Raw genomic sequence first — 13266 nt, forward strand, 5'->3', positions numbered from 1 at the left:
CTGAAGATGTCGGCTCGGTCATGTGTTATTCTGTGTCCAATCACAGCTGATCACATGTAAATAGGGAAATGCCGGTTATCAGCATTTCTCTCCTCACGAGCTGCCACGCTGACAGAGGAGAGGAGAGCCGGTAATCGGCATTCCTCGGAGGGGACATTTACACTGATCATCAGGGCACTGATGATCAGTGTGCCCTGATGATCTGTGTAACCCCAGCAGTGCCACCTGTCAGTGTCCATCAGTGCCACCTGTCAGTGCTCATCCATGTCACCTGACAGTGCCCATCAGTGCCACATCAATGCCACATATCAGTGCCTACCAGTGCACATCAATGCCACATATCAGTGCCCATCTGAGCTGCCTTTCAGCGTCACCCAACAGTGCCAGTCAGTGCCACCTATCAATGCCAGTCAGTTCCACCTATCAGTGCTGCCAATCAGTGCCGCCTATCAGTGCCAGTCAGTGCCACCTATCAGTGCCAGTCAGTGCCGCCTATCAGTATGCATCAGTGCCTCCTATCAGTGTCCATCAGTGCTGCCTATCAGTGCCGCCTAACAGTGCCAGTCAGTGCCACCTAACAGTGCCAGTCAGTGCCGCCTATCAGTGCCATATATGAGTGCTGCCTTTCAGTGCCCATCAGTGATGCCTGCCAATGCCCATCAATGCCACCTACCAGTGCCTCCTCATCAGTGCCACCTATCAGTGTCCATCAGTGCAGCCTATCAGTGCTCATCACTGCAGCCTCATTAGCTAATTATAGTTAATTAACTATAATATTTTTAGTGCGTCTGCACAGCATTTTATTTTCTAACTTCTTTACTATACAGCAAACAGGGTTTGCTAGTGAGCTCATACAAGTTCCTACAGAGGTCACTAGCCAATGTTGCCAAAATTACAGATCATTTACACTGTGGCTGGGATGGATATTTATGTTGCATATCATAAATAGCTTAATGAGGCTGTTATTTATACCATGCAATTGCTGTCTGTTTTAGAGGAAATAATTATATTTGCATGTGTAAATTTTAGGTGCTAAATATTGCATTCAATATACAATATTCATACAATAATTTTCTTAAACCTTTTTTTAAGATCAAAACACTGGATCCTCAACCTTGTATAGAAATTCGTTTGGCCCACCTGCTGATGATATCAAACACAATCAGGTATGTGATGTTTAAACTATCTACAAAATATAGCTATTTATTTTCATATAGTAATTTATAATGTGACAAATTGTTTTGCGTAGGTATTTATTCAATAGATATATTTTGCTGTTCTTTTTATTTGAGTCATATACAATATATTCCTACAGTATATTAGCTTGCCCTACAAACATTTTCATGTCAGAATTGACATATGCAGTATTTAAATAAATAAATGATTTTCAGTGCTTCATTGGAATCACATTTATTCCTTTCCATAACCACATATTTTAAGTAAAATATATCTAAGCAGGTCCATAAACATATTTTTCTCTTCTCAAATCAGAAAGTTTATGAAAAGCAAGTTGTCTAAGCTGCGTGTAGGTAGTAATTGAAACATTTAGGGGATAGTTCATAGAAATTCTAATTAGATAAGGTGCTTTGTTATCTGTTAATTTCAAATCATACAATGGTTACTTTATAGGTACCACAGAATACAGTACAGATTGTCAAGACCTAGGTTAAAAAAAAAACAAAGTTTCCATGCTAAGAACAGCACTTAAAGACTTAAGGTTTAATGGGTCACTAAGAACAAAAAGAATTTAGAAATAATTTTTAGTAAATGTATTCGACATGTTTGTGAAATTGGCAATATGTAAAATACAGACGTTAAAATGGCACATTTATTATAAGAAGGGGTGCCAGAAAGTAGCTGTGGCGCTCTTTAAATTTATCCCTATGGAGCCCCTTGCATCCTGGGTCCAGGTTGTACACAAGGCCTTGACTGTTGCCCAAGTCAAGATTGTCCCGTCCTTCCAAAAAAAAAAAGCCTCTCTTTTTGTCATTAACCACTTCAATACCGGGCACTTTTACCTCCTTCCTGCCCAGGCCAATTTTCAGGTTTCAGCACTCTCACACTTTGAATGACAATTGCGCGGTCATGCAACACTGTACCAAAAAAAAAAAATGTTCATTTTGTTCACACAACTAGAGCTTTCTTTTGGTGGTATTTAATCACCGCTGCGATTTTTATTTTTTTGCTGAATTAACAAAAAGAGACTGAGATTAAAAAAAAAAAAAAAAACACGTTTTGCTTTGTTTCTGTTATAAAAGTTTGCAAATAATTTGTTCTTCATAAATGTAGGCCAGGATGTATTCTGCTACATTTCTTTGATGAAAATAACCCAAATCAGTATTTATTATTTAGTCTGTAGGAAAGTTATAGAGTTCACAAACTATGGGATATATCTGAAAATTGATCAATCCTGAAGTACTGACAGCCAATCTAATTTTTTTAGGCCCAAAAATGTCAGAACAGTACAGATATCCCCCAAATTACCCCTTTTTGCAAAGTAGACATATTTCATAAGAGGCATGGCGAGTTTTTTTAAGTTGTAATTTTTTGTCATTTTTTGGAAAATGAAGAAATGAAAAAAATATTTTCACAATTTTTTTTTTTACATACTGTCACCAGTGCAGTACATCATCATCATATAACTGGTGTGGTGGTGATCAGGGACACTGACTGGTGACAGTACAAAAAAAAAATTATATTTCTTTTTCAACTTTTTAATAATTTTTTTATTACACTTTTTTTTAAAGATTTTATTTTCGTATTACACTATGGCCAAAGTAGTATAATGTTACCATAGTAACATTGTACTACTTTGGGGAAGTGATCAGTATTTTTTGTTACACAATTTGATTGCTTATAGCAAATAATTTCTTTACTATAAGCGAGTATTTAACTGAATGAAATCGATTCATTCAGTTTTTTTGTTGTGATTAGCTGTGATTGGCCACGGCTAATCATATGACACAGATGGGCTGTGATTGGCCCAGTCTGTGCATGTCATCACTGTGATCATTCGCAGCTAGACACACTTGTATACAATGGATGGCATGAAAGGAAGCCATCCATTGTTTACAACTGTCATGTGACCAGCAGTGATTGGTCACAGCAGGTCACATGGCACTGGCAACGGGGCTGGTACACAGATCTGTCATCGGCCGTGTCCGAGGTACACAGCCAGTGACAGATCTCGCCACAGCGCCAAGGCACGATCCAGGAAGGACGTCATATGGCGCCCTCCCGGATCGACGAGAGTCCCGCCCGGCCCTCATTTTACTATAGGCTGGGTGGGAAGTGGTTAAACTGTCAAATGATGGAACATCAGTGGGGAACTGAAGGCTCTGACATTTGACAATTGATAGAAAGGGTGCAGGCTGCATCAGGAGGGAGCAGTGCCTAATCTTGCATGAGCAAAATCTAGATCCTATACTCAGTCTTGTCCAATAGTTCATCCATGATTTTCATCCATGCTGTAAAATCCACAGCAGGCTTGCAAACTCTTTATAAACCAATTATGGCCTTCATTTATAACCTGGCCTCTTAGCTGGTATTCAACGCCCTATAACCTTTCAGGTTAGATAGATAACACAGGACATGACTAAGTTTGCCATCTTGGGATTAAACTCTTCCAAGTATTACAGCATGAGAATGAACTTCCAAACAGTGAGCTGTTTCAATATCTTAAAATTAAACATTTACTACCAACTAGTGTAAAATTGCCAGATGCCCCACTCCATCTTACCTCCTTCGAACAGAGATGCGTAAACAATCGGCATGATCTCTCTTTTGTATAATATTCTATTGACTCTACCAAACGATGACAGATCGTGCCGCTGCGTGGCTCTGCAGGAGCGCAATCTGCGCATGTGCGGGAGGACCCGGAACACTGATGACATTTGCCGGCCACCATTCGGCCATAGGGCGGGCGGCAAATGGTTAAACACAGACTATGAAAAACTCCTATTACATGTTATATAACAAAGTGTGCATAATCTCAAACCACTAAAGCGTTCATTTTGTGTAGAGTGAAATATACCTGGTTGACCCTGCATTTAGCTGTCCCATCTTTTCTGTGTCCCCATTGCAGCCTGAGATTGCGTAGACCAGCTGCTGTGCTCTACTGAGCAGGCTAATATTTCAATATTTAATGTTTTCTTCTAAGCTTTTAATTTCCTTCTTTTTTAATTTGTGCAGCTCACATGACTATAGAGCAGTGTTTCTCAACTCCAGTCCTCATGGCCCCCCAACAGGTCATGTTTTCAGGATTTCCCTCAGATGAAACAGCTGTGGTAATTACTAAGGCAGTGAAACTGATCAAATCACCTGTGCAAAATAATGGAAATCCTGAAAACATGACCTGTTGGGGGTCCATGAGGACTGGAGTTGAGAAACACTGCTATAGAGTCACACATGTGGGCCTATACAGAGTGGTAAATGACACTCCCCTCCCTCCTCCATGTCCTTCTATTGCTAAATACTATGGGGGCGGGATATAGTGATTGATTACATGCACTAAAAAGCTTAGTTTTAATATAAATCAGCAATAAACATATCAAATTTAATTGCTAATACTTCTGAAGAAAGGATGTGGCTGCCACCTGAACAGAGTGAAAGCTAGAGTCAATCATCCTATTGCACAAAAAATACACATTTGATGTCCATTAAGGATTTATAGGAAGCTATAAAACAGTTTTGACATATAGAATTTAATTTGAATTACTCTTTTGAAACAGTTTGTTTTAGAGATGTGCCTGGCACAGCACCAATCAGTGCTGTGCAGAAACAGGCTCATGCTGTACATACATCAGCGCAGTAATAGAAGCTCCTCCCAAGGATCTTTCCCTGCAGGTGCCAAAGAACAGGGAAAGATCATGTAACCATACAACACTGCAGGATTTACCACACTCCTCATTGTGACTGGTTGTCATATGACGTCCTGTCAAAAGGAGCCTCTCACGCGGCCGCGGGACCACGCAGCGGTGCGATCTGTCACCGTTTGTGTCCATGAGACACAGCCGATGACAAATCACTACTTCGGCCCATTGCCAGTGTTATGTGATCACTGTGACCAATCACAACAGATCACATATCAATTGTATACAAAGGATGGCTTCCTGTCATGCCATCCATTGTATACAATTATGTTGTTAGCTGTGATTTGTCAAAGCAGTCACATGGAACAGACAGGGCCAATCACAGCCCATCTGTATCATGTGATGAGCTTTGCCCAATCACAGCTAATCACAACAAAAGACTGAATTAATCCGTTTCATTCAGTAACAATGATTGCAAATATCAAATATCAATTAAATACATTGGTATTAGCAATCATAATGTGTAAAAAAAAAAAAACCTGATCACTTGCCCAGAGTAGTCCAATGTTACTATGGTAACATTGTAAAAAAAATTATGTAATAAAATAGAAAAAAAAAATAGAAAAATGTAAAAAAAAATTGAATTATTATTATTTTTTTTATATACTGTCACCAGTCACTGTCCCTGATCACCGACAAACCAGTTATATAATAACGCTGTACTGGACTGGTGACAATATGTAAAAAAAAAATAAAAAATTTGATTTTGTTTTTTTTAATTTCTAAATTTTCCAAAAAATTGTAACAAAAAATGACAACCTCCAAAAAACTCAGCATGCCTCTTAATAAATACCTTGGACTGTCTATTTTCCAAAAATGGGTAATTTGGGGGGTGTTTGTACTATCCTGGAGTTTTTGGGCCTCAAGAAATGAGATTGGCCGTCAGTACATCAGGATTGATCGATTGTCAGATATATATACACCATGGTTTGTGGACGCTATAACTTTCCTACAGATGAAATAATATACACTAATTTGGTGTATTTTCACCAAAGAAATGTAGCAGAATACATTTTGACCTACATTTATGAAGAAATGTTATTTATTTGCAAAATTGTTTAACAGAAACGAAGAAAAATGTGGGGGTTTTTTTTCAAACGTTTCGGGTTTTTTTTAGTTTATTAAGCAAAAAATATTAAACTCACCAGTTATTTAATACCACCAAAATAAAGCTCTATTTGTGAGAAAAAAATGATATAAAATTTTTATGGGTACAGTGTTGAATGGCCACACCATTGTCATTCAAAGTGCGACAACACTGAACGCTGGTCTGGGCAGGAGGGGGGGTACAAGTGCCCGGTATTGAAGTGGTTAAAAGAAATACAGTGGCATGATATACGTATATCATTTATCTGAATGAATTATGGCACTTCACACTTCTCTCTTTACTATCACTTTATTCTCAGTCCCCCTGGTCTTTTAAAAGTACAGTTTAAGCTGTTGCTGCATGTTCTCATGAGGGCAAAACAAACAATATGCAAGACCTCAAAAACACCTATCATTTCTGTAGCTGAAAATTGATCCAGAATCCATCAAGTACTGCTTCACATGAAAATTGAAGCCAAAATTTTACCCCACTGAAATACAGCTCTCCTGATTTTCTCATACATGACTAATCCTTTTGTGAATTGACTTGACTCTCAGTAATGAATTATAATGATAGTATATTCCTGAAGTTCGTTTTGCCCCTAGAGAACTCTCAGACTACTCTTCCCATTACTCGGTTCCCTTACTAGAGCTCTCTGAAAATTAAACTAATTTTATTGCACTTTTATATGAACCCAGATTTATTTTTAGTAAGTTCACTAGCTTTTTGTTGTGAACAGACTCTTGGCACCCTTTTGCATTATGTAGGATACTTCACAAGTCTTTCTCAGAGACCTATGCATGACAGAATTAAAAGAAAATGGGAGAAAGATACAATGAAAAGTACAGCAGATGCAAAGCTAACCTATCTTGAAAATCCAGCCTTGCAGAATCAACAGCTATGGCTTGATACCCAATAGTTTTACCTCACTACCTCCCTAGATAAAGCAGAAAAGAAAAGGTTTTTCAGGGGAGGGAAATTTCCAGTCATCTACTGGCCATAATTTTTAAATTACAGTCAGGATCCACACATGTGCCCTTCTTAGTCTCAGACTCAGGAGAGGATTGTACAGACACTCATTCTATCTTACAGGGATTTAGACATTTCCTTGAATCTTTGCACAGTATGTAAGTTTATGATGTCATGCTAACCCTACCTGTACTGTGCTGCCCTTCCACAAGTAGATGAAGTAGACAGGCAGATGTTAAAAGCTCCAATCATTCTGGAGCAACTGCAGAAAGTGGTTGCAGATTCATCTAGTAAAGCATTGGGGAATTATGGTCTCCTTATGGAGATATTAAAAACATATGAAGTACTGCTCCCTGAACTCCTTCTATTATGGAAGCTAAATAACTAGGCTTTTTACGAGGTGACTATGTATGAGGTGACTATAATTGTATTTCCGAAGCCCGGGAAAGACCTAACACTACCAGAATCTTGTTATATCTGTCTTGACCCATGAGTAATAAACTCACCATGGTGCTGTCCAGCTGCTTGGCAAAGATTATTTACAACCTGGTACATCCAGTTCAAACTTTGTCCTGAATAGATGCACTGCTATAAACACTTACAGATCGTATTTTAACTTACAGGATTTGGGATACTGAGCCATACTGTACTTAAATGCTGTTAAGGCATTTGATAGCGTGGAGTGGCAGTACCTCCTGCAAGCATTGGAAACTTTTAACATGAGCAGCCTTGGGGTGGGGAGGGGGAATTGTTAGCCTCCAGTGTAAAATATTACTATATGGTATCAAAACTGCAACATATGATAAGATGGTGGTTGTAGATGACTCTGAACCAACTTCTTACCCTTCTTCTCAAAAGGTACTTTGATCTTGAGACCAGGTAGTTTTACTTGCTGCCTGATTCATCTACCTTATGTATGCAATCTAAAATATGCAATATGAGGGCTATATTGTATTTGTATCTGTGATTCAAAACAAACCTACAAGAAGAATTTGTGATACATAAAAAGGTTTTTCCAAAGCTTTAGTACAAAAGTGTAGAAAGGGAGATGGAAGTGGGTACATTGACAATTTCCTGCTGGGCAGACATTTTCAATATTTCTCCAACTCAAAAACTTCAGCAGCTTTTTAATATACACAGGTCTTATCAGACGCCTCAAAAATTGATTGAGTCATATAAATAAATGGGGGGGGGGGGGTTAAGGGAGGAGTCTCTCATTGTGATATTTATCCAGCAAATATCAATCCTTATAATTAAGTTATGCAAAGCAGATATTTTGTATTATTGCTTTGCTGTTAAAATTGTAATCCATTAGGATAATTAATTAATACTTACATGCTAAAATACAATTGTACAACGTTGAAATCCAAAGCTGACAAGTAGTGATATTTCTTTACTGTTGATACTGCAATCCATTTAGATTATGAAGCAGTAATTATTTGGAAGAGATCCAGGAAATATATCCCCTCTATAAGAATAAAAATGGCAGTCCATTTATCCTTCCTGGTTCCAAAAATAATGCACTAAAATAACAATACAATTCATTTAAAACAAAACAGTGCATGTATAACAACCACAGTTACTATCCCGCCACTGTCTAGAAGAAAAGGAACAATTTTGAAGTATACTATATAATGATTTTAATCACATTAATCAGATTGATTGCAAACCTAGCTGTCTGATGTGTTTTTAAAAAAGCGACAGTCTTGCTGCAATTCACAGGGATTGAAATGAGCATAAACAACTATACAAAGGTATGCAAAAATGTATGGCAATATTGTAATGATCCTTACATAAAATAGTACTGGGCAAACGTTGTGGGCAGGTGTGAAGAAATGCTGTAAAGTAAGAATGCTTTCAAACATATATATTTTAATTGTCTATTTTTATCAATTTATAAAATGCAAAGCAAGCGAACAGAAGAAAAATCTAAACCAAATCAATAGTTGGTGTGACTACCCTTTGGCTTCAAACCGGCATCAATTCTTACACTTGCATACTTTGTAAATGTGCACAAAGCTAGGGATTTTGTAGAATCAGAGTCAGGTGTATGATTAACTAACAGTCCCATCTGAAGTTTGCCAATGAACATCCAAATGATTCAGAGAAGGATTGGGAGGAAGTGCTGTAGTCAGACTAAAATTGAACTCTTTGACATTAACTTGATTCGCAGTGTTTGAGGAAGAAAAATGTTGACTATGACCCTAAGAACACCATCCCTAGAGTCAAGGACGGAGGTGAAAACATTGTGCTTTGGGGCTGTTTCTCTGCTAAAGGTACAGGCCGACTTTGCCGCATTGAAAGGCCAATGGACGGGGCCATGTATTTGTAAAATCTTGGATGAGAACCTTCTTCCCTCAGAACACTGAAGGTGGGTCATGGATGGGTCTTCCAGCATGAGAATGACCCAAAACATACCACCAAGGCAACAAAGTGGCTCAAGAAGAAGCACATTAGGTCATGGAGTGGCCTAGCCAGTCTCCAGACCTTAATCCTATAGAAAATTTATGGAGGGAGCTGAAACGTCGAGTTTCTGAGTGACAGCCAAGAAACCTTAAGGATTTAAAGAAGATCTGTAAAGAAGAGCGGACCAAAATCCCTCCTGAGATTGCAAACCTGATAACCAACTACAAGAAACATCTTACCTCTGTGCTTGCCAAGAAGGGTTTCTCCACCAGGTACTAAGTCATATTTTGCTTGGGGGTCAAATTCTTATTTTACCCACTGAATTGCAACTCAATTTATAACATTTGTATCATGTGTTTTTTCTGGATTTTTGGTTGATATTCTGTCTCAATCATTTAAAATATACCTATGATACAAATTATAGACCCCTCATTTTTTGTAAGTGGGCAAACTTACAAAATCTGCAGGGGATCAAATAATTATTTTCCGAACTGTACATTCACAGATCTGTGGTTAGTTTTCCAGATGTTTGGAACAACCTACCTGCCGAGTTCCTTCAAATTCTGTGTGCAAATGTACCTAGAAGAATTGATACTGTTTTGAAAACAAAGGGTGGTCACGCCAAATATTCATCGGATTTGGATTTCTCTTCTGTTCAGTTACTTTCCATTTTATTAACTGATAAAAATAAACTATTAACACTTGGTTGAACAACCGTGTCCCAACCACTATAACATGAGTTCCAACAAGAATGCCAGCCACAACGATATGACAGAGACAGGGGCGGACTGACAACTCATGGGGCCCCTGGGCAATAGGGGATCATGGGGCCCCTGTGTCCTTGCCCAAACTCAAAAAAGCCTATGAAAAAGGTACCAGGGGCATCTCATGGGGTCCCCTACTGACCCCGGGCCCTCGGGCAGTGCCTGAGTTTCCAAATGGTCAGTCCGCCCCTGGACAGAGAGTATTGCAGCACCGTTGACAGTTGGTTTGATGCCATAGCCATGTAACTGCTAATTGCAGTACTTGCCATGTTGAGTAAAGGGGAAATTATAATGGTTATGGACCAGTGTTTTTATATTATGTATAACATATTTTTTCAAATAAATATTTATTACAGGATTAAGCCATAACACACATCCAAAGAAAGAATATTTGCTTTTAAAGAGTAACTCCACTTTTAGTCAGTCAGTATCTCTCAGTATCTGACTGACATTTCATACAGGAGCACTCTGGGGGAAGTGGAAGAGACACTACTATGACTTCGTTTTTTAAATTAGGTTTGAGTTAATGAGCTCTGTAAACAGCAGGTTTTTGTGTGTTTTTTTTTATTTCAACACTGGAATGGAATGTTCTGACAAACATCTGATCTGAAAATATAAAATGTTCAAATGCAGTGGTTTTTTTTTTCATTTCCCTGGGGCAATCAGGCACCTTTAGTCAGGGCATGGATGGTTTCCTCTTTCCTGGAAACATAATAAGCCATCAAAATGGATCATGTCAGCACCACACCACCTACATACATTTAGAGAACAAACTCAGCACCACACCACCTACATACATTTAGAGAACAAACTCAGCACCACACCACCTACATACATTTAGAGAACAAACTCAGCACCACACCACCTACATACATTTAGAGAACAAACTCAGCACCACACCACCTACATACATTTAGAGAACAAACTCAGCACCACACCACCTACATACATTTAGAGAACAAACTCAGCACCACACCACCTACATACATTTAGAGAACAATCAGTCTAAAATTTGATAGGGAGAAACAGTCATACAGAGCATTTTTGAATGGTGCTTTAAAGGCTTATTCATAATAGTAAGGGATTAAAAAATTGCACTTCTAATCATTTGCTGACGTGCACATTCACTTGTCTGGAATTTATATTTTGTATTCACTTGTATTGACTTTGTAGGATCTGCTGTTCAGGTTAGTGTCCTAAAAATGTTCTGTTGTTTTTTTTCTTGTTTAGTAATTTTTATCACATTTTTTTATTTTGTGTATTCACAGTTGTATCTTACAAAGATTCAAATGATTCAGTTAGCAAACTCAGTTAGTTATACATCAGTAATCTATTAATGCTCTCTAAAAAGCAGTGCTACTGTTACTTATATGAACAATAAGGTATGTTATTTTCAGAGTTTTTCTTGTGGCTATGACAGAATGTTCAGTTTAGATGAGCAATCTTTGAAGATGAGAGAAGGATGATATGGTTTGTATTGAAGTTGGGAGAAGAGTGATATGGTTAGTGTTGCAGGAATAATATGAACTGGTGATCTAGAACGGGAATAAAGGTTCCAAAAAAAAGATAAAAAAGTGGGAGTCCACTAAATGGGTTATGGAAGTTGGGAAAGGATGGTCAAGGAAGGTAGGATCAATTTATGTAATAGGATAAAAATTGTATCGTGTTGATCAGGGGAATCCCCTCTTCTCTCTGTATTCATGCTGTTATGTTTTTTTCAAACATATCACAGTGCCTGATATTTTGGCTTTCAATTGTTCTATTCATCTTTACCCAATTTAATGAACCCAAGATTGGACTTAGTTAACTTAAACTGAGTTCTTGCCAACTTAAATTGGTTTCAAGTTTAGAAGAGTCTGGGATATTTTTAATTAAACATTTAGGATTGTGTTAATTTAATTGTATAATTTACTGACAAATGTTTAAGCTATTGGGCATTTCCACCTAGTGTGAGAATAGGAACCCACTTATATGTGTCCTGTAAAGCAAGTTGGATAATCATTTGGTGGAGCTGAACCATATTTCAATTCTCAAAGCTAATTGAGGCTACCTCCCCTTTTTTGGTGTAGGTTGGTACAGATGAAGACAACACATGCAATATATTTAAAAAGAGAAGGGATATTAAATCTGGGGCATGTAGATCATTCAAACATCTATATTTGAATAAAGTTAATGTTGTTCTGGCACTTGTCTTTATCCGATGTTAAATGTAGTTTTTGATCTTCTTTCATCATTTTGATTTAGCAGCATCTTCATACTGCTCATTCATGCCATAAATAGGTGCTATAAAGCTTTCAGACTGATTATATTATTTCTCATCTCCAGTTCACAATTTATTTTAATAAGGACTTTGAAATTTAAATGAGAATTGCACAAATACAGTCTGATATATGAATGCACCAAGTTGTTGCCCTTATAAATAAGGTTAACTATACAGTTATTGTAGTGACTTTTGAAACGATTGACCAAACAAATGACAGCACTAAATTTCCCAGACTTCTAAGGCTGTGAATGTGTAGTACACTTTTTACGTATTTACAAATCTAAACAAAACTTGTCAACTTTTATGTTTATAACTCAGGCTTGAACAAACGTTCGTGTTTCCTTGTCTAATATTCGGAACCCTATACAACATTTATGTTTCTGAAATTTATTAGACCTGCATTAAACAATCGACTGTCTGTTTTATTTTAAAAAAATCTTCTCTTATAGTGTTAGTATTGAAGCAAGCTAGAAAAAAATCTGCTTTAGCTTGAGCCTGAAAGAAGGTTGTTAAAATTGTCTTCACACCTTGCAGTATGGTGGGAACAATGTGAAAGACAGGGATCAGCTTTAATTTTCTAGGCATTAATGTGAACAAGACCTTGGGTGTGTAACTTGACAAACAACTCACTTTTACCTCTTTTTTTGGGCAAAAAATACATTTTTAGTTTGTATATATTTACCTTTTTTTTTCAAAAAAATATTGCTTACAAATTAATATGAAAAGGGCATAAAATAGAGTGTGGCTTCTGTGCAAAGTTAGTAGCAGCAAATGAAGACTTTATAGAAATCAGAGTATGGTTCAATTTCACTGTATAAAGAATAACAATATTTAATATATAGTACCGTTATATCTTACCATTTTTCTGATTAAAGAAAGCTTAGGTTTAATGAAGTTTTATATCAT

The 13266-nt window shown here is 37.4% G+C and overlaps 1 protein-coding gene across 4 annotated transcripts in view; it reads left to right on the forward strand.

The window, feature by feature from the left end:
• The window catches only part of CTNND2 (catenin delta 2), a 529941-nt gene that overhangs the window by 513266 nt on the left and 3409 nt on the right, over positions 1–13266 (forward strand). For all 4 annotated transcript variants that reach the window (XM_089655247.1, XM_089655250.1, XM_089655248.1 and 1 more), the window contains one exon: positions 1093–1166. In XM_089655247.1, coding sequence (XP_089511373.1) covers positions 1093–1166 — 74 coding nt within the window. The remainder of the gene's footprint in view (positions 1–1092; positions 1167–13266) is intronic.

The sequence above is a fragment of the Staurois parvus genome, unplaced genomic scaffold (genome assembly GCF_062004578.1).
Source record: "Staurois parvus isolate SC_StPar_1 unplaced genomic scaffold, SC_StPar_1.0 ptg000829l, whole genome shotgun sequence".
Lineage (NCBI taxonomy): Eukaryota > Metazoa > Chordata > Amphibia > Anura > Ranidae > Staurois > Staurois parvus.